The 17,601-nt window shown below is 53.8% G+C and overlaps 2 protein-coding genes across 4 annotated transcripts; one reads left to right on the top strand and one right to left on the bottom strand.

The window, feature by feature from the left end:
• The first annotated feature begins 428 nt into the window (after window positions 1-428).
• On the top strand, window positions 429-8,596 carry TMEM101 (transmembrane protein 101). 3 transcript variants are annotated; one of them, XM_031657114.1, is made up of 5 exons: window positions 429-471; window positions 4,617-4,961; window positions 5,259-5,439; window positions 6,645-6,791; window positions 7,563-8,596. In XM_031657114.1, the coding sequence occupies exons 2-5, from the start codon at window positions 4,825-4,827 to the stop codon at window positions 7,869-7,871; spliced, it is 774 nt and encodes a 257-aa protein (XP_031512974.1). In that variant the 5' UTR covers window positions 429-471; window positions 4,617-4,824; the 3' UTR covers window positions 7,872-8,596. The 3 variants fall into 3 exon arrangements, with proteins under 3 accessions (XP_031512974.1, XP_021784951.1, XP_009189076.2); XM_021929259.2 differs by lacking the exon at window positions 429-471 and adding an exon at window positions 4,364-4,422 and having other exon boundaries at window positions 4,617-4,793; XM_009190812.4 differs by lacking the exon at window positions 429-471 and adding an exon at window positions 4,364-4,422.
• A 2,314-nt stretch (window positions 8,597-10,910) lies between these two features.
• NAGS (N-acetylglutamate synthase) lies at window positions 10,911-15,863 on the bottom strand. Its single transcript, XM_021929258.2, has 7 exons — window positions 14,878-15,863; window positions 14,055-14,329; window positions 13,729-13,942; window positions 13,262-13,442; window positions 12,475-12,646; window positions 12,196-12,378; window positions 10,911-11,531 (listed from the first exon to the last, which is right to left on the bottom strand). Exons 1-7 carry the CDS (start codon window positions 15,301-15,303, stop codon window positions 11,378-11,380), a joined length of 1,605 nt encoding a protein of 534 aa, XP_021784950.1. The 5' UTR covers window positions 15,304-15,863; the 3' UTR covers window positions 10,911-11,377.
• Window positions 15,864-17,601: the final 1,738 nt, after the last annotated feature.

Genomic DNA, 17,601 nt, shown 5'->3' with positions numbered 1-17,601 from the left:
CCTGTATCTGTAATCTATATCAACTGTGCCTTCCCTATGTATCCCTAGGAGTATTTTCCTATAATTGAGTATCAAATTGAGGCCGAATGTGGAGGAAAAGTTAAATATTAAATTTGAACTCAGTTGAACATGGACACAAACAATGGTCACCAAGTCCCGGAACGGGTTGTGTGAGCTCCTCGAGGCATTCATCCAGCGCTGTTTCGGAGAAATCTCTATTTCAATCTATTCCGATATGTCAGTTATTGAAAAACAAGACAATCACAAAAACAAGTTGATCTTTTTATGTTCCTTGAGCCTGGTCACAAAGGGCCCTCGTGCCTGGACCTCATGCCAAACAACTCATTACAAAAGAGCTAGGGTCCTAGACTGTGCTGAAGCTTCATGAGACCTCTCCTCGTCTGTGCACGGATGAGTGGCCGACTCGAGGCCATTCACTTCCCAGTCTGGTAGCGAATCCTCCATAGTCTGGTGAGTGTAACTATATATATATCTGTTTTCCCTTCTCCCCTTCCCACTACAACTTGCTTATTATATCATTTGCTTACTATATCTGCATTGACATTTATGTGGGATAAAGCTTCTTTACCCGTAAAGGTATTGTATGTGTGCCTCTTCTTCTCCCCACGTGTGTCTCCCGCACAGAACACCAGGCAGGGGTAGGAGTAACTGAGGGTGGGGGGACCACAGGGACAAATGGCTGTGTTCATTTCTCAGGGGCCAGGCCACCCACCCATCCCCCTCTTCTGGCCTGATAGGATGCCAGCATCTGTCCCAGCCCTAGAAATGAGGATTTGGCCCCAGGTCCTTCCCTTCTCAGTATCCCTCTGGAAAAAGGAAAGAGCAGGAAAAGGTAGAGAGGGACTTCAGCCCAGAGAAGGGGCGCAGTGGGTAACAAGGCAAGCTTCCTCAATCCAATCTTCCTCTCCCCCTCACACAAATCCCTGGCCACTGCTGCTGGAGACTTGATTGGAAACTGCTTGCTAAGGTTATGATGGGAGGGTGGGGCGTTGTGCCTATAGGGACAACCCAGGCAGACTCCTAGGACTATTTTATGGACATGTTGTACACAATCCTGTACTGGTCCTCTTCAACACTTTAGGGCTGTACACCTCGGCCATCTGAAACACGGAGAGGTGAGGAGACTGGAAGAATAAAACCAATTAGAAAGTTGATTCTGTACTATGTGCCTGTATTGTGGTAAAGGAAATTTGTTTTGTATGGTTGTCACTGGTGGGCAGAGACAGACAAAATTACCTTTAACTCAGACTTTTTCTCATTCCCCTTGCCTAGAGACCTCCCCACCCTCCAACATACAAGTATACAATCTCATTCCCTAGGTCTTTGCATGTATGTATTCCTCTCTCGTGTTCTTTTACTTTTTAGAGATGGGGTCTTGCTTTGTCACCCAGGGTGGAGTGCAATAGTGGCACTCATAGCTCACTGCAGCCTCAAATTCCTTGAGGAATCCTCTTGCCTCAGCCTCGTGAGTAGCTGGATTACAGATGCGAGCCACCGTGCTTGGCTTCTCATGGTCTTTCTGATTTACCTAGACCTTATCCTAGTGACTGTGTTTATTTATGAGACAGAGTCTTGCTCTGTCATCCAGGCTGGAGTGCAGTGGTACGAACTCGACTCACTGCAACCACCTTCTCCCGGGCTCAAGCGATCCTCCTCTCAGCCTCCTGAATAGCTGGGATCACAGGCTCCCGCCACCACGCCCAGCTAATTTTTAGTAGAGATGGGGTTTTGCCATGTTGGCCAGGCTTGTCTCGAACTCCTGGCCTCAAGTGATCCACCCGTGCCTCTGCCTCCCAAAGTTCTGGGATTATAGGTGTGAGCCACCATGCCTGACCCTAGTGACTGATTTAAAATGAAATGTGAAAAGAGGTTTTATTGTCCACCTTTCACTGGCTGGTTGGGGATTTTTTTTTTTTTTTTGAGACAGAGTTTCACTCTTGTCGCCCAGAATGGAGTGGAATGTCGCGAATTTGGCTCACTCCAACCTCCGCCTCCTGGATTCAATCAATTCTCCTGCCTCTCAGCCTCCCAAGTAGCTGGGATTACACGTGCCTCCCACCATGCCTAGCTTTTTTTTTTTTTTTTTTGAGATGGAGTCTCACCTTGTTGCCCAGGCTGGAATGCAGTAGCACAATCTCGGCTCACTGCAACCTCTGCCTCCTGGGTTCAAGCGATTCTCCTGCCTCAGCCTCCTGAGTAGCTGGGATTACAGGCATGCGCCACCGCACCTGGCTTTTTTTTTTTTATTATTTTTATTTTTAGATGAGTCTCGCTCTGTCGCCCAGGCTGGAGTGCAGTGGCACGATCTTGGCTCACTGCAAGTTCCGCCTCCCTGCCTATTCACCTGCCTCAGCCTCCCAAGTAGCTGGGACTACAGGCACCTGCCACCAAGCCCGGCTAATTTTTTTGTATTTTTAGTACAGATGGGGTTTCACCATGTTAGCCAGGATGGTCTCGATCTCCTGACCTTGTGATCCTCACCTCCCAAAGTGCTGGGATTATAGGCGTAAGCCACCGCGCCCAGCCTAATTTTTTTGTATCTTTAGTAGAGATGGGTTTTCACCATGTTGGCCACGCTGGTCTCGAACTCGTGACCTCAGGTGATCCACCCTCCCCTAGGTCTCCCAAAGTGCTGGGATAATAGGCGTGAGCCAACACACCCTACCTGGTGGCAATTTTTTTTTTTTTTGAGACAGAGTTTCGATCTATTGCCCAGGCTTGAGTGCAGTGGCGCTATCTCAGCTCACTGCAAGCTCTGCCGCCCAGATTCACACCATTCTCCTGCCTCAGCCTCCTGAGTAGCTGGGACTACAGGCGCCCGTAGTAGCTGGGATTACAGCCATCACGTCTGGCTAATTTTTGTATTTTTAGTAGAGACAGAGTTTCACTATCTTGGCCAGGCTGGTCTTGAACTCCTGACCTTGTGATCCACCTGCCTCGGCCTCTTAAAGTGCTGGGATCACAGGCGTGAACCACTGTGCCCAGCCCAACACCTTTTCATTTATCTGTACAGCACATATTTCCTGAGGGCATCCTGTATACTAGACCCTGAGGATGTACAGATGGTTCCCAGCATTGGAGTTTTCAACTTTACATTGGTGTGAAAGCAGATCTGCATTCAGTGGAAACTGTATTTCTCTTGCAATGCTGGGCAGTGTCAGCGAGCCACAGCTTCCAATCAGCCACACATTTTCAACTTACAGTATTTTCAACCTATGATGGGTTTATCAGGATATAACTCTATCACAAGTCAAGGAGCATCTGTAAATAGTAAACAGAAACCCAGGCACTGTGTTTGTCCTTATGGAGCTCGCAATCTAGTGGGGGAATATTGTCAATAAAAGAATCACAAATACATTGGCTGGGTGCAGTGGCTCACGCCTATAACCCCAGCACTTTGGGAGGATGAGGCGGATGGATCGCTTGAGGTTAGGAGTTCGAGACCAGCCTGGTCAACATGGTGAAACCCTGTCTCCACTAAAAATAAAAATTAGCCAGGTGTGGTGGCGGGTGCCAGTAATCCCAGCTACTTGGGAGGCTGAGGCAGGAGAATCGCTTGAACCTGGGAGGTGTAGGCTGTAGTGAGCCAAGATCGCACCACTGCACTCCAGCCTGGGTGACAGAGTGAGACCCTGTCTCAAAAATGGAAAAAAGCATATATATATATGTATAATTGTCACCGTGCCAAGTGATTCAAAGGAAGGTAGCTGATGTTATGAGAACATATAAACGGGTAGGGGGTGGGAGAAGGGGCTGAGAACACACTGAAGGGGAATGCAGAGACCACCTGGATGTCCACTGCAATTAAACTGACAAAATATGACAATTTGGGCTACAGTGGGAGCATGGCAGCTGGAGAAATGGACTGACTTGAGATGTCCCAGATGTTCAGATCTCCCTTTTCTCTCAGGCGACAGGCAAAAGGCAAAACCCAAAGAGGTGACTTTGAGCCAGGAGGACACCCTACTTTGCACTTAACAGAAACGGGGATTTCCTCTGGTGCGTTATGTGTACCATTTATTGAACCGCTACCATGTACTAGGACCGACCTTGTCACATTTAAAGTTCACAACTCTGGGCCAGCGCACTGGCTCACGCCTGAAATCCCAGCACTTTGTAATCCCCGCCCCCGAGGGGGGCGGATCACGAGGTCAGGAAATTGAGACCATCCTGGCTAACACGGTGAAACTCCATCTCTACTAAAACTACAAAAAATTGGCCGGGGCGTGGTGGCACGCGCCGAGTAGTCCCAGCTACTCGGGAGGCTGAGGCAGGAGAATCGCTTGAACCCGGGATGCGGAGATTACAGTGAGCCGGGATCGCACCATTGCACTCCAGCCTAGGCGACAGAGACTCCGTCTCAAAAACAAAACAAAACAAAGAAAGAAGTTCAACTCTGAGGTAGGTGTCATTATCCCCATTTCATGATGCGTCTCATAAAGTTTAGGTGATGTGCCCAAAATCACACCGGGTTGGAATTAGGGTTAGTGCCCTGATCGGACTGCAGTCAAAGACCAGTTTGCTTTAATACATCAAACTACGGTCCAAGACTTCTGCTTTCTTGAGCCCACTGTTCCTAGTTTTCAATTTTGCAGGGACAAAGATGGACCCTGAAGGCTCCATGAGCAGACGAAAATGTTGGACTTCGCAACTAGATCACCTTAGGTCCGGAACTACAGAGCGATATCGTTGTTTCCGGGAGGAAAAAAAAAGAAAAAGCGCTTAACCCGGAAGCTGCGTGTCCCATCCCCGCGCTGGCCTCTCTGACTGGGGTGAGGGCGCAGCGGACTGCCCTTTCCCAAGATGGCGTCGAAGATAGGTTCGAGACGGTGGATGTTGCAGCTGATCATGCAGTTGGGTTCGGTGCTGCTCACACGCTGCCCCTTTTGGGGCTGCTTCAGCCAGCTCATGCTCTACGCTGAGAGGGCTGAGGCACGCCGGTGAGCAGGCCTACGCAGCCGCTAAACGCGGCAGGGGGCAGTGATGTGGGAAAGAAATTGGGGGCTAGAAGTCCGGACCCTTGGATTGGGAGGAACTGGGACGAACTGGGACGAACTGGGACCTCCCTGGGAGGGGTTCTGGTCTGAGTGTCGGGCCAAATCTGGTAGGGCAGTCCTGTCCATGGGAGGGGAGTCTGGTTTGGGGGAGCAGTGGAGCCTGTGGGAACTCAAGGGGTCTCAAATTTTTTCCCCCACCCCTTCATTCTGTCCTCGTTGCTTCCCCACTCCCGGTCGCAGGAAGCCCGACATCCCAGTGCCTTACCTGTATTTCGACATGGGGGCGGCAGTGCTGTGCGCTAGTTTCATGTCTTTTGGCGTGAAGCGGCGCTGGTTCGCGCTGGGGGCCGCACTCCAATTGGCCATTAGCACCTACGCCGCCTACATCGGGGGCTACGTCCACTACGGGGAATGGCTGAAGGTGAGCGCCTCGACCCCAAAAGGGGCGTCCCTCTGGGTGACAGGGAATCAGAGGCCAGTGCCCAGGGCTGTTGATGGGAGATGAATGGTGCTGGCCAGGTGCACAGTGTGAAGCCTGGGAGGTTCGAACCCCTAGGCTTATGGAGATTACAGAGCGCAGAAATGGATCTTAGAGACCACACAAACTTCCTCTTCAAAGTGTGGAAACTGAGGTCCTGAGATGGGAACCAGACTTTCCCAAAGCCACACCACAGTTAGGATACCGGTGGGACCAGAACCCCAGTCACCTGGTTCCCAGAATCTTTTAAACTGTTAGTTTAGTAATTTCAGACTCATGGGGTCCAAAGGACCTTGGAGAGTACCTAGTTTTCATAAAATAATTTTATGAAAATGTAATTACTCTTAGTATAGCATTTAAGCCAGAACCTGTGCCAGGCCCTGCAGGCTTGGAAATAAGGTTGGACAAAGGCACTGTCCTTGAGGAAGAGACTGTCAGACCCTTAGGGGAGGCAGATGTGTGAACAGCTACAGGGCAGCAAGATCAATGTTTTTGTGGGATAGATCCCATGCCATGTAGAATAAAGAACACCAAGATTAGAGTCTACAGATCTGAGAGTGAGGAAGGGAGAAACACATTGTGTTTGGGTTCTGCCACTTACTGGCAGGTAAGACCTGCCAGTTTTCTTTTTTGTTGTTGTTTTTTGAGACGGAGTCTCGCTCCGTAGCCCAGGCTGGAGTGCAGTGGCGCGATTTTGGCTCACTGCAACCTCTGCCTCGCAGGTTCAAGCGATTCTCCTGCCTCAGTCTTCCAAGTAGCTGGGACTACAGGTGCCCTTCACCACACCCAACTAATTTTTGTATTTTTAGTAGAGACAGGGTTTCCTCATGTTGGCCAGGCTGGTCTCAAACTTCTGACCTTAGGGTGATCCACCTGCCTCGGCCGCCCAAAGTGCTGGGATTATAGGCGGGAGCCACCACGCCCGGCCAGACCTGACAGTTTTCTTGACCCTCTGGGCCTCAGTTTCTACTTCTATATATATATAAAAAGAATGATCTGTCTGTTGCATCTGCCCACCAAGCTTGGAAATGTAAGAGGGTTCATCAGATGGAATGGGATGTGTAGAGATGGGTGGTTCTACACTCTGGGAAGCCAGGAGAGATGTGGCCGCTGCAGTTCTTGACTGGAGTCCCCTTGCCCCGGCCTAGGTCCGTATGTACTCGCGCACAGTTGCCATCATCGGCGGCTTTCTTGTGTTGGCCAGCGGTGCTGGGGAGCTGTACCGTCGGAAACCTCGCAGTCGCTCTCTGCAGTCCACCGGCCAGGTGTTCCTGGGTATCTACCTCATCTGTGTGGTATGTTGGGGACTGTTGGTTGGAGGTGCCTGGCTAGGAGTGAACTGTGAGTCCAGGCACGGCAGAACCCCAGGAAGGTAGACACAGAACGAGGCCTTGTATGCAGTTCCTGACGGCCTGGCTCCCTGAGAATTGTCCCGGCCAGCTTCTAGGCCTCAGGGCCCTCCAAAAGCCTGTTGAGAAGCCCTTCCTCCAACAGTGTTGCCATGAGGTAGACTGGCCATTAAATTCCAACCCTGAGAGCCAGGAGAACAAGATGAGGTGATTCTCTCATGGCTCCAGCCCCCAAAGGACTAGAAGGGGATAAAGGAGAGGTTTGGTGGGAGTCAGGCCCCAGCTGGGACTCTGCCTCCTAGAGCTGATGAGAGCTCCAGGGTAGCCACTTATGGTTCTCCCTGGTGCTAGAGGAGGCCAGGATGGATGGGGACATGGACAGGCCCCAAGCTACTTGGTCTCATCTTAATTACTGAGTATATCTCATGTACAGCTCTCTGTGTGAGCTCCCATATTCAGAGGTGGGAGCTCCAGTCTGACTGTGGAAATACACTTCCTTCATAGCCCCTAGGGTGAGGGGAGACATAGACCCTAACCTCCTTGGGCTCCATAGTCTGAGGGGGAGACAAAGGCCCTACTTTCAGAGGTTCCCCAGTCCAAGAGGGAAGTCAGAAGCCCATTTGCAGGGTCTCATTTGCAGGTGCCATCTCAGGGGTGGTTTTCCTCAGACAGGCTTCTGAGCCTGTTGGAGAGTCTTAGAGGATGGTATGTCTCCAGGCCTACTCACTGCAGCACAGCAAGGAGGACCGGCTGGCGTATCTGAACCATCTCCCAGGAGGGGAGCTGATGATCCAGCTGTTCTTCGTGCTGTATGGCGTCCTGGCCCTGGCCTTTCTGTCAGGCTACTACGTGACCCTCGCTGCCCAGATCCTGGCTGTACTGCTGCCCCCTGTCATGCTGCTCATTGATGGCAATGTTGCTTACTGGCACAACACACGGCGTGTTGAGTTCTGGAACCAGATGAAGCTCCTTGGAGAGAGTGTGGGCATCTTCGGAACTGCTGTCATCCTGGCCACTGATGGCTGAGTTTTATGGCAAGAGGCTGAGATGGGCACAGGGAGCCACTGAGGGTCACCCTGCCTTCCTCCTCGCTGGCCCAGTTGCTGTTTATTTATGCTTTTTGGTCCGTTTGATCTTTTGCTTTTTTAAAATTGTTTTTTTGCAGTTAAGAGGCAGCTCATTTGTCCAAATTTCTGGGCTTAGCGCTTGGGAGGGCAGGAGCCCTGGCACTGATGCCGTACAGGTTTTTTTCCTGTTAGGAGAGCTGAGGCCAGCCGCCCCCTGGATCTCCTGTCCCTGAGAAGGGAGTATGGCAGGGCTGGGATGCGGCTACTGAGAGTGGGAGATAGGGGAAGGAAGATGGAAATTGGAAGTGAGCAAATGTGAAAAATTCCTATTTGAACCTGGCAGATGCAGTTAGGCTCTGCAGTGCTGTTCAGAGACTGAGAGTGAGTGTGTGTTGACACATGTGGATCAGGCCCAGGAGGGGCACAGGAGCTGCGCACTACAGAAGTCACATGGGTCCTCAGGGCATGTTAGGGGCAGAAACAGTACCGGCTCTCTGTCACTCACCTTGCGAGCGGAGCAGGCCCTGGTCTGCTCTGGGCTGTGCAGGGGTGGAACAGGCAGTGACCAGCTTTGCCCTTCCTGCTGTCTCTGTTTCTAGCTCCATGGTTGGCCTGGTGGGGGTGGAGTTCCCTGCCAAACACCAGACCACACAGTCCTCCAAAAATAAACATTTTATATAGACATTTGGTTTTGCTTTTCTGTTCTCCCCAACAGGGCACTTTGCCATTGGCTGGGATTGATCTTGGGTTTCTTGAAACACCAGATCTGGTTAAGCCCCACCTTGGGCCTCCTGTGATCTTTCCCCTGTTCCAAGATTTCCCACAGTTCTTTGGCTCTCTCTTTTTTTTTTTTTTTTTTAATTTTTCACTTCTTTGTTTTTTAGAGACGAAGTCTCACTTTGGTGTCCAGGCTGGTTTCAGACTCCTTGGCTCAATCAATTTTTGTTGTCCAGGCTGGTTTCAAACTCCTTGGCTCAATCGATTCTTCAGCCTCAGCCGCAGCCTCCCAAAGTGCTGGGACTACAGGCGGGAGCCACTGTGCCCAATGGCTCTCTTTTTCAAGAATCTCAAAATCTTCACTGTACTATATGCTTTCGATCCCTCACCTCAATCCCTCTTGTTGTAGGTTGTCTTTTTCTCCCCATTTGAAGCTGATTCTTATGAAGACATCTTTGGTGAGAGCTGCTAGATGGAGAGAACTGTGAAGTGTCCACTATGAAGTAGAATATTTTACATTTTACACATGAAGGAAATGGAGGCTCAGAGAGGATAAGCAGTTTTGGTCAAGCCACAGAGCAAATCCAGCCCACAGAGCTGGATTCCAGGTCAGGTCTATCTAATGGCCAGGTCCAGATATGTACTCAATGTGACCCATCTCCTGAGGGGAGACAGAGTCCACCCTATTCCAGCCCCTACTGTGCCATGATGGTCTCTCTGTTGACCTTCTCCCTTTTTTTTGTTGTTGTTGTTTGTTTTTGAGATGGAGTCTTGCTCTGTCGCCCAGGCTGGAGTGCAGTGGTGCGATCTCTGCTCACTGCGAGCTCTGCCTCCCGGGTTCATGCCATTCTCCTGCCTCAGCCTCCCGAGTAGCTTGGACTACAGTTTTTTTTTTTTTTTTTTTTTTTTAGACATAGTCTCACTCTGTTACCCAAGCTGGAGTGCAGTGGTGGCATGATCTCGGCTTACTGCAACCTCCGCCTTTTGGGTTCAAGTGATTCTCCTGCCTCAGTCTCCCAAGTAGCTGGGATTATAGGTGCCTGCCACCATGCCTGGCGAATTTTTGTATTTTTTAGTAGAGACAGGGTTTCACCACATTGTCCAGGCTGGTTTCAAACTCCTGACCTCATTATCCTCCCGCCTTGGCCTCCCAAAGTGCTGGGATTACAGGGGCGAGCCACTGCACCCGGCGACCTTCTCCCTTCTGGTCTATGTGCGTCTGCCAGAAAGTCACCCCAGCAGTAGCTGGTCTGGTGCCTGGTACATCATGGAGCTTCAAAAATGTCCAGTGAAACCCCTGGGCTTTGGATTTCTGCCCATCTAGTCCTGTAGAGACTGGACACAACTGCTAGTAGGGCCTAGGGGAAAAGGTCCAAGTTTGAGCTTTTAAGCCAAAGTCTTTTTTTTTTTTTTTGAGGATAGAGTCTTTCTCTGTCACCAGGCTGGAGTGCAGTGGCATGATCTCAGCTCACTGCAACCTCTGCCTCCTGGGTTCAAGCAATTCTTCTGCCTCAGCCTCCCGAGTAGCTGGGACTACAGGTGTGTGCCTCCATGCCCGGGTAATTTTTTGTATTTTCAGTAGAGACAGGGGTTCACCATATTAGCCAGGATGGTCTTGATCTCCTGACCTCGTGATCCGCCTGCCTCAGCCTCCCAAAGTGCTGGGATTACAGGTGTGAGCCACCACGCCCGGCCCACCAAAGCCATCTTTTAACTTCTCTGGGCTCTTGCAGGTAAATGGTCTGCCACGGATGTCTGGTTCTGGCTGTGAGCCCAGCCTAGAAAGGGAGTTATGGGTGGAGGCACCCACAGGGAAGGGGAGCAGGTGCTACTGTGGCCTGGTCTGTGGAAGGGAAGATGCTTCCTAACCTCTGGGAGGGAGACGGTGGCAGCATTCATCATAGAAGTCCTCTACTCCCTCCAAGAGTCCTCTGATTTCCCAGCCCTCAAGATCTTACTCCCAGCCTGTAATCCTAGCACTTTGGGAGACCAAGGAGGGAGGATTGCTTGAGCCCAGGAGTTTGAGACCAGCCTTGGCAACATAGTGAGACCTCATCTCCAACAACAACAAAAAAGCCAGGTGTGGCAGTGCGTGCCTGTGGTACCAGCCTACTTAGAAGGCTGACGTGGGAGGACTGCTTGAGCCTGGGAGGTCGAGGCTGCAGTGAGCTGTGATTGCACCACCGTACTCCAGCCTTAGTAAAAGAGCAAGACCCTGTCTTAAAAATAAAATCTTGCTCCCACGGGGTCACTTCTAATTTTCTTTCAAGTGTGAGCTGACTCTCAGACAAGTATTTGCATTTTAATCAAGGCCTCCTGAAAAACTGCAAAACCCAAAAGAATTAAAATGAATGGTACAATATCACGCAGGCAGGGGTGTTATTTTGGGTAAGGGAGCCTCAAAACATAGCACAGAGGCACAGAAACTGGCCCACCCTTAGGGTTAGTCCTGAGTAGAGCCCGGGAAGGCATCTTCCCCTCCCCTAATCCCCAGGTTGAAAATTGAAGGCCATTTGCTTGTGGCTTTGGAGCGAGTCGAGTTGGGGTCCTAGACTGGCCCCCCTCTTTCCTGTGCTTGTCCCATTTCAGCGCCTCCTCTGGGCAGAGCTGGGGCAGCTTTCTCCTTTGCAGATCACTCAGCCAACAAGCCCCATCCAGCCTGTGGCTGGCTGCCTGGGGTCATCCCCAGCTGGCATGGCTTTTGGTCCACCCTGGCCATTCCAGGGCCTGTAGGGTCCATGGTGAAGGTCAGCTGCCTGGGTCAGAAGCTGGCTTGCGAAAGGAGTCTGGAAGTCCCTTGGCATGGTTGACCAACTCATAGGAGTCCCGGATATCAGCTAGGCCGAACCAGAAGAAGATCCACTGCTTGTTGGAGAAGCTGCCATCACTGTGTTTGAAGTACCTGGGTGTGGGGAGGTGATGCAGGAAAGTTTGTAGGGCAAGGCCAGTGTTCATTACTCACTGGTTGTCTTCAAAGAACATTGATTGAGGACCTACTGCATGCTGGGCACCCAGCTAGGTCCTGCTATGTGTTATCTCATTTTATCTTCACAGCAGAGGCCTGAGCCTGGCATTTTTCAGCTCACAGAGAAGCAGCTAAGGCTCAGAGAAGTTAGGTACCTTGCCAGGCACACACAGGAAGGGAGCAGGTGCCTTGCTCTCCACACTGCCTTGGCTGCTCAGCAAAGAGGAGGGTTCTTGCTCACTTCCTAGTGCTCACAGAGCAGGGTGTAGGGGTGAGGGGGTAGTTACTGAAGGAGAGAGGAGGGTTGTTCCACTGGAGGCACCGCAAGCCTCCAATAGACCCTGAAGGGTTAGGATTCCTCAGGCGCCTGTGAGAGGCGGGCTGCTGGGGGTTAGGAGGTGTCACATGCTTCCAGGAAAGGAGTGTTAAGCGTGCTGTAACTCGGGAAATCTCAGGCTTTCTGTGAGGTCTGCCCCTGGGAGGTAGTGAAAGGGAGACCAGTGGACGAAGAGGAAGCCCAGCCTTCCTGGCATGGTTCGCAAGGGCTGGAGAGGAGAGGGAAATAGGGGCCCAGCCCAGAGCTGGGAGTGGCGGGACCTACCAGGGATTGATGGGGTTGGTGACCCGGGAGCGCCAGAAAAGCGTCTGCAGGTCCCGCCTCAGGCACTCCCACAGCATCTGCCCGGAGCCTTGGCCCTGGCGGCTGGAGCTCACCACAAATTTGTCCAGGTACGGGGTGCCCCCCAGGACGGGCTCCATGGTCAGAATGGCGGCAGCGTTGTACCTGGCGCAGCGGGAGAGCGGCAGGCTGGGACCTCTCCTTGGTCCGAAGCTGCCCGACTGCCTTCCAGACCCTGCCCTCTGGGGTCCGCAGGCTCACCCCTCGGAGACGTAGATGGAGTGCAGCCGCGGGCGCAGCGAGGCCAGGTAGTCGTCCCTGAGCTTCTTGCCGAAGCTGGCGTTGACCAGGTCCACTAGACGGCCCTGGTCCAGCTCGTCCAGCCTGCGCACCCGTAGCATTCGCTCGGCGTTCTTGAACAGGGTCCCGGACCCTGGAGGAGGATGGGGAGGGGCTCGTCTGGCTGGAGAGCCGTTTGCGCAGCCTGGTGGGGGCCGCAGGTAGGACACAGGCTGGTGGGACAATTTCTGTCTTTGGGAGACCTCCACAGTGAAATGATTTCAGTGGTCTGCATAGATTTGTCTGTGATTTTCATTAAAGGAGATGCTTTTCTCAGGCAGAGATCGTGCCCCAAGCTCCTCCTGTCGCCTGGAGCCCTACCCACTTACCTTAGTACTCCCTCTCTCCTTGAAGTCTGTCTCCCGCCGCTGACCCGGCCCACCCACCTAAGCCCCGCCCATCTCTCATGGTCGAACCCCTCCCTCGTGGTCCCGCCCCTCCTGGCCCCGCCCACCGGACCCTTCCTCCCCGCCCCCGCCAGTCCTGCCCATTCCCTTAATTCCTTTGGAGTTCCCTTCCAGTAAGCTGGGTCTCCTCCTCTCTCACCTCCCCTGGGCGGTGGCAGCAGCAGGAGCCAATGCTGTGACAATCCCCGCCCCCTCTACGGTCCCTGTACAGGAGGAGAAGCCGCTCCTCCTGCCCGCAGACACCCAGCCCCGGCCAGTGCTCACTCCCGGGACCCAGTCCCCTGCCCGCCCGCCGCCCTCACCCTTGTTGCTGAAGAGCTCAGTGAGCAGAGTGCTAGCGGCGGTGATGACGGCTGAGGAGTGGTGGGGCAGGCGGCTGAGCACGTCCACGATGAGCCGCATCTGCTGCCGTTCTTTTGTGCTCACCCACTCGGCGTTGCTCACCAGGTCCAGGTCGGCGGGCAGGTTCACGTTACCCAGGACCTGTGTCCGGAGCCAGCGGGTGAGCCTGGCCCACGGCCAGCACGGACTGCGCCCCTGCTCCCACGGACCTCTCTTTTCTCTTACCCCTTTATCCTTCCGCTGGGAGTCCTTGGCTGGGGAGGGCGCAGATCTAGGCACCCGGGGCCGAACTCCGCCCCTATACTCCCTTAGGCTTTTCTACCCACCCGGCTTGCTAGTGAGTCTGCGGCCCGTCGGGGAGAAGTGCGAGGGCGCAAGAGAAGGTCCAGATCGCCGGGGTGGGCGATGGGGAAAGAAAGGGCCGCACCTTCTGACTGCTGTCGCGCAGGCCGCCTGTGTTATTGAGGAAAATGATTTTGGTGGGCCGCAGCGCCTTGGCCAGCGACGCGGTCACCTCCAGGGAGTCGAGAAGCACGGAGCGGCGCGCGGCCGTCTCCCCGATGGGGCACAGGATGGGGATGCTGCCCGACTCCAGGCACCACTGCAGCAGGTCTGTCTCCACCGAGACGATGCCGCCGTAGCTGTGGGCCAGACGTGGTGCTCGAGAGGGCCCCCTCCAGGCCTGCTGGACGGGGCAGGGTGGGCGGAGTAGCGCGCTCTGAGGACGCCTGGGCGGGCAGGGCGGGCACTAACCTGGCATGGGGAGCCGGCTCGGCAGCGCCTAGCACGGACCCGCCGCCAAAAAAAGGCACAGCAGTGGCGGCGTTGTGTCGAAGCGCGTCCACCAGCACCTTGCAGCTCTCAGCCAGCTGCGCCTTGGCCTCCCAGAAGGAAAGACAGCCCGAGGGCGCTGTTGGGGCGGGCAGCCCCAGGACCACCAGCGGCTTCATGTCCATGCGCTGCAAGAAGGCCAGGGCGAAGGCCAGACTGGATACGCCCTGCTGGCACTTGAGTACCTCCTCGTCCACCTGCGGAGGAGTGGGCTTTCAAGGAGTGTGAGACGGCCCTGAGCCGCTGGCTCCCACAGCCTGGCCTGCAGGGCCGGCTCGGTGACCCTACGCTTCCAGAAGCTGTCAGAACCCACTTCTTGCCACTGGTGCTCACCTGCTCCGCCCTTTGCCCCGTTGGGTCTTGCCACTCCCTTGTCTCACGCTGGGGTACCTCCCGCCCTTCTCCCTGCGACCTTGGACTCCGGGACACCTTTGGGGGAGGGGCAATGCAGGCGGCTTCTGTCCAGGTCCTTCTGAACCCCTAACTGCGCCCTTGTTGGGGGCCTTCTTCAGAGCATCACACCTGGCGGGTGGGGGCCCCCCAGGATCCTCACTCGGGCTGGGCGCGAGGCTTCCGGAGGAGCTTATGGCCTCACCCATTCCCGGCGGCGCTGGTCTGGGCTCTGCTGGGCTCCTTCCCGCTTTCGCTGCGCAGAGCCCGCAGCCTATCCTACCATGCCTGAAGACAGGTGGCCACACAACCCCATCCCCTCGCTGTGTCACGGCCCACGCCGAGCTCCGCTCACCTCGATGACGGCGAAGGGCTTGTCCGCGGAGTGGTGGCAGGTTTGGAACTGCGTGAGCCAGTGGCGCGCCTCCCCGGGGCTGGCCCCGCACTGGTTCAGGAAGGCCTGGATGTCCCGCTGCACCAGCGAGCGGCCCGAGGGAGGCTCAGGGGGCTCGTGGGGCACCAGGGGCGTGGGACTCGGCACCCACGACGGCTCCTCGGGGACAGGCGACTGGGAGACGTCTTCCGCGCCCGCGTACTCCTCCGGCGGGGGCTGGGGCTGCGACCAGGCGGTGCTGAGCCGGCGCCCTGGGCTGGTGCCCCTCGCCGCCCGTCGCCGTGCGCCACAGCTCAGCCTCCGGGATCCCCCAGTGCCTCCCCGGCCGCTCAGCCTCGGGGCCACAGCAGCTGCCCGCAGAACCGCGGCCATCAGCGCCGTCGCCATGACGACAACCAACTCTTGCCCGCCCAAGAGTGGCAGTCTGTCTGGAGCGTCTGGCACTGAGGGGCTCTTAACTTGCCGTTGGGCGGGGCTGGACCTGGTAGGGCGGGGTCCGGACAGGGGACTAGGAGTCTCCTGTGGTTGCGTTTGAGGAGGGTCAGGCCATGGGTCAGGGGGCGGGGCCACTAGGCTCCCCCGCCCCTGGAGGAACTGAACCCACTATCGGTCATGGGGCCGAGACTAAATGTGGCAGGTTGTCTTTAATCTGCTGCCAAGGTAGGTTCCAGGGGCGGCTTTGGGAGTCTGCAGGGCCTTGGATGATTGGCATTCTGACCCGAGAATAAGGGACTGCAGGTGGCTTTGAGCACAGGGCTCGGCAGGGGTCTGGAAGGAGGGAGCTGGAAAGAGTAGAAGGGGGACAGTGGGACGGCGGGGGGCGGGTGGTGCTGGCCTTGTCTGTCCTGTTTGCTGAGCTCAAAGAAGATCCTCATGAATGACCATGAGGTTACCAGGGTTTGCCAAACTCCAGTCACTGGGTACCAGCTTGAGGAATTCTATTATATCCTCAAAACACCCCTCAAAACTTATAATACTTTAGTGTTAAAGTATTTTAATAGTGTTAAATTTTTTTTAGTGTTAAAGTTTTTCTTTATCAAATATCATCTCTGGTAAAAATAAAATAAAATGGAATTTTTCATTTTGTTTTTTGAGATAGGGTCTCACTCTGTTGCCCAGGCTGGAGTACAGTGGCACAATCATAGCTTACTGCAGCCCCCACCTCCCAGGTTCAAATGATCCTCCTGCCTCAGCCTCCCGAGTAGCTGGGACCACAAATGCATACCACCATGCCCAGCTAATTAAAAAAATACTTTTTTTTGAAGAGATGGGTTTTCACCATGTTGCCCAGGCTGTTCTCGAACTCCTGAGCTCAAGCAGTCCTCCCACTTCTGCCTCCCAAGGTGCTAGGATTACAGGTGTGAGCCACCTCACTCAACCTCTTTAACCTTTTTAAACTTAAAATTTATCCATATTAGGTCTGTAACTAGGCCAGTATCACTTGCCATAAGCAGAATGCCTTAAGAATCAAGTGAGGAGGTGGGTGGGTCATTTGAGGTCAGAAGTTCAAGACCATCCTGGCCAACATGGTGAAACCCCATCTCTACTAAAAATACAAAAATTAGCCGGGCAGTAGTGACATGTGCTTGTAATCCCAGCTACTCAGGAGGCTAAGGCCAGAGAATCATTTGAGCCTGGGAGGAGGAGATTGCGGTGAACTGAGATTGTGCCACTGTACTCCAGTCTGGGTGACAGAGTGAGACCCTGTCTCAAAAAAAAAAAAAAAGAAAAGAAAGAAAAAGAATCAAGTGAGAGGAAAACAATGTTATTACATTCCATTACATTGCAGCTGCATAGCTTGCCTGCTTTCTTGGTAACATGGAAGGTTAGCAGGTGCCATGTGTTAAAGATACCTAGCACCAAGCAGAGCCTTCTTTGTGGTGGAGGAATAGCTAACACATGTCAAACGCCAGGCACTATGCAAAGCACTTCACAAATAGTCATTCATTTAATCCTCTCAATGACTCCAGGATAGCTATTATCATTATTCCCATTTTACAGATGAGAAAATAGAGGTACAGAAATATGTGAGGGTCAGGGTCACTCAGCTCACAAGCTGTGGAGCTGGTGTAGGAAGCAGTTCTGCTCCAGATCCATGCTCTTAAGCAAATTTTGGAAAGGACTTGAAAGGCTTGAAAACATTCACAGGATATGATTCAATGTTACTTCATACTGTGTCTGTGTGCTGGGCACCGTCAGCTGCGCACATCCTGCCCTTGGGTACACTCTGATCCAGTTGAACCCTCTGTTGTTATAGAGGGCGAAAGAGGACCCTCTGTTGTTGTAGAGGGGAGGTGACCTGGCCAAGGTCACACAACTTGTCAGTGGCATGGCCAGACCCTAAGCACCCTCAGTTCCCAGCCCTGCTCCTCCCTGCTTCCTTGCACGTGGTTTTGTCTCCCCATGCTGGAGTCCTGACACCTGGGGCTCTGCCTTTTGGAGAGCAGGGCTTGGGCTGCTTCCCTCCTGAGGATTCTCCAGGGGAGGCTGAGTGGGTGCGCTCATCTGTTTCTGGGATCTTCCCCGAGTCCCCATCCCCTACCCCGCCCCCCCCACATACTGTCCCAGGTGGGAGACTCTGTAGTGGAAGGAGGGGCTGACATAGGACCTCCTCATTGAGTTCTTTGTTTTCCCACTTAGAAATCTTGGGTTCCAAGGCAAAGCGTGAAGCAATGGCGTGGAGGG

Source organism: Papio anubis, chromosome 17 (assembly GCF_008728515.1).
Source record: "Papio anubis isolate 15944 chromosome 17, Panubis1.0, whole genome shotgun sequence".
Taxonomy (NCBI): domain Eukaryota; kingdom Metazoa; phylum Chordata; class Mammalia; order Primates; family Cercopithecidae; genus Papio; species Papio anubis.
The sequence above is the reverse complement of the archived record's forward strand: the minus strand, read 5'-3'. Positions and strand labels throughout refer to the sequence as shown.

What these genes read in the sequence shown, in the direction of transcription:
- TMEM101 (XM_031657114.1), top strand. Translation starts at nt 4,825, where the DNA reads ATGGCGTCGAAGATAGGTTCGAGACGGTGGATGTTGCAGCTGATCATG. An exon ending in GAGAGGGCTGAGGCACGCCG is followed by an intron (nt 4,962 to 5,258) that starts GTGAGCAGGCCT and finishes TCCCGGTCGCAG; the next exon opens with GAAGCCCGACATCCCAGTGC. An exon ending in GTATCTACCTCATCTGTGTG is followed by an intron (nt 6,792 to 7,562) that starts GTATGTTGGGGA and finishes GTATGTCTCCAG; the next exon opens with GCCTACTCACTGCAGCACAG.
- NAGS (XM_021929258.2), bottom strand. Translation starts at nt 15,303, where the DNA reads ATGGCGACGGCGCTGATGGCCGCGGTTCTGCGGGCAGCTGCTGTGGCC. An exon ending in GAGCCGGCTCCCCATGCCAG is followed by an intron (nt 13,943 to 14,054) that starts GTTAGTGCCCGC and finishes TCTGGCCCACAG; the next exon opens with CTACGGCGGCATCGTCTCGG. An exon ending in ACCAACCCCATCAATCCCTG is followed by an intron (nt 11,532 to 12,195) that starts GTAGGTCCCGCC and finishes CCCCACACCCAG; the next exon opens with GTACTTCAAACACAGTGATG.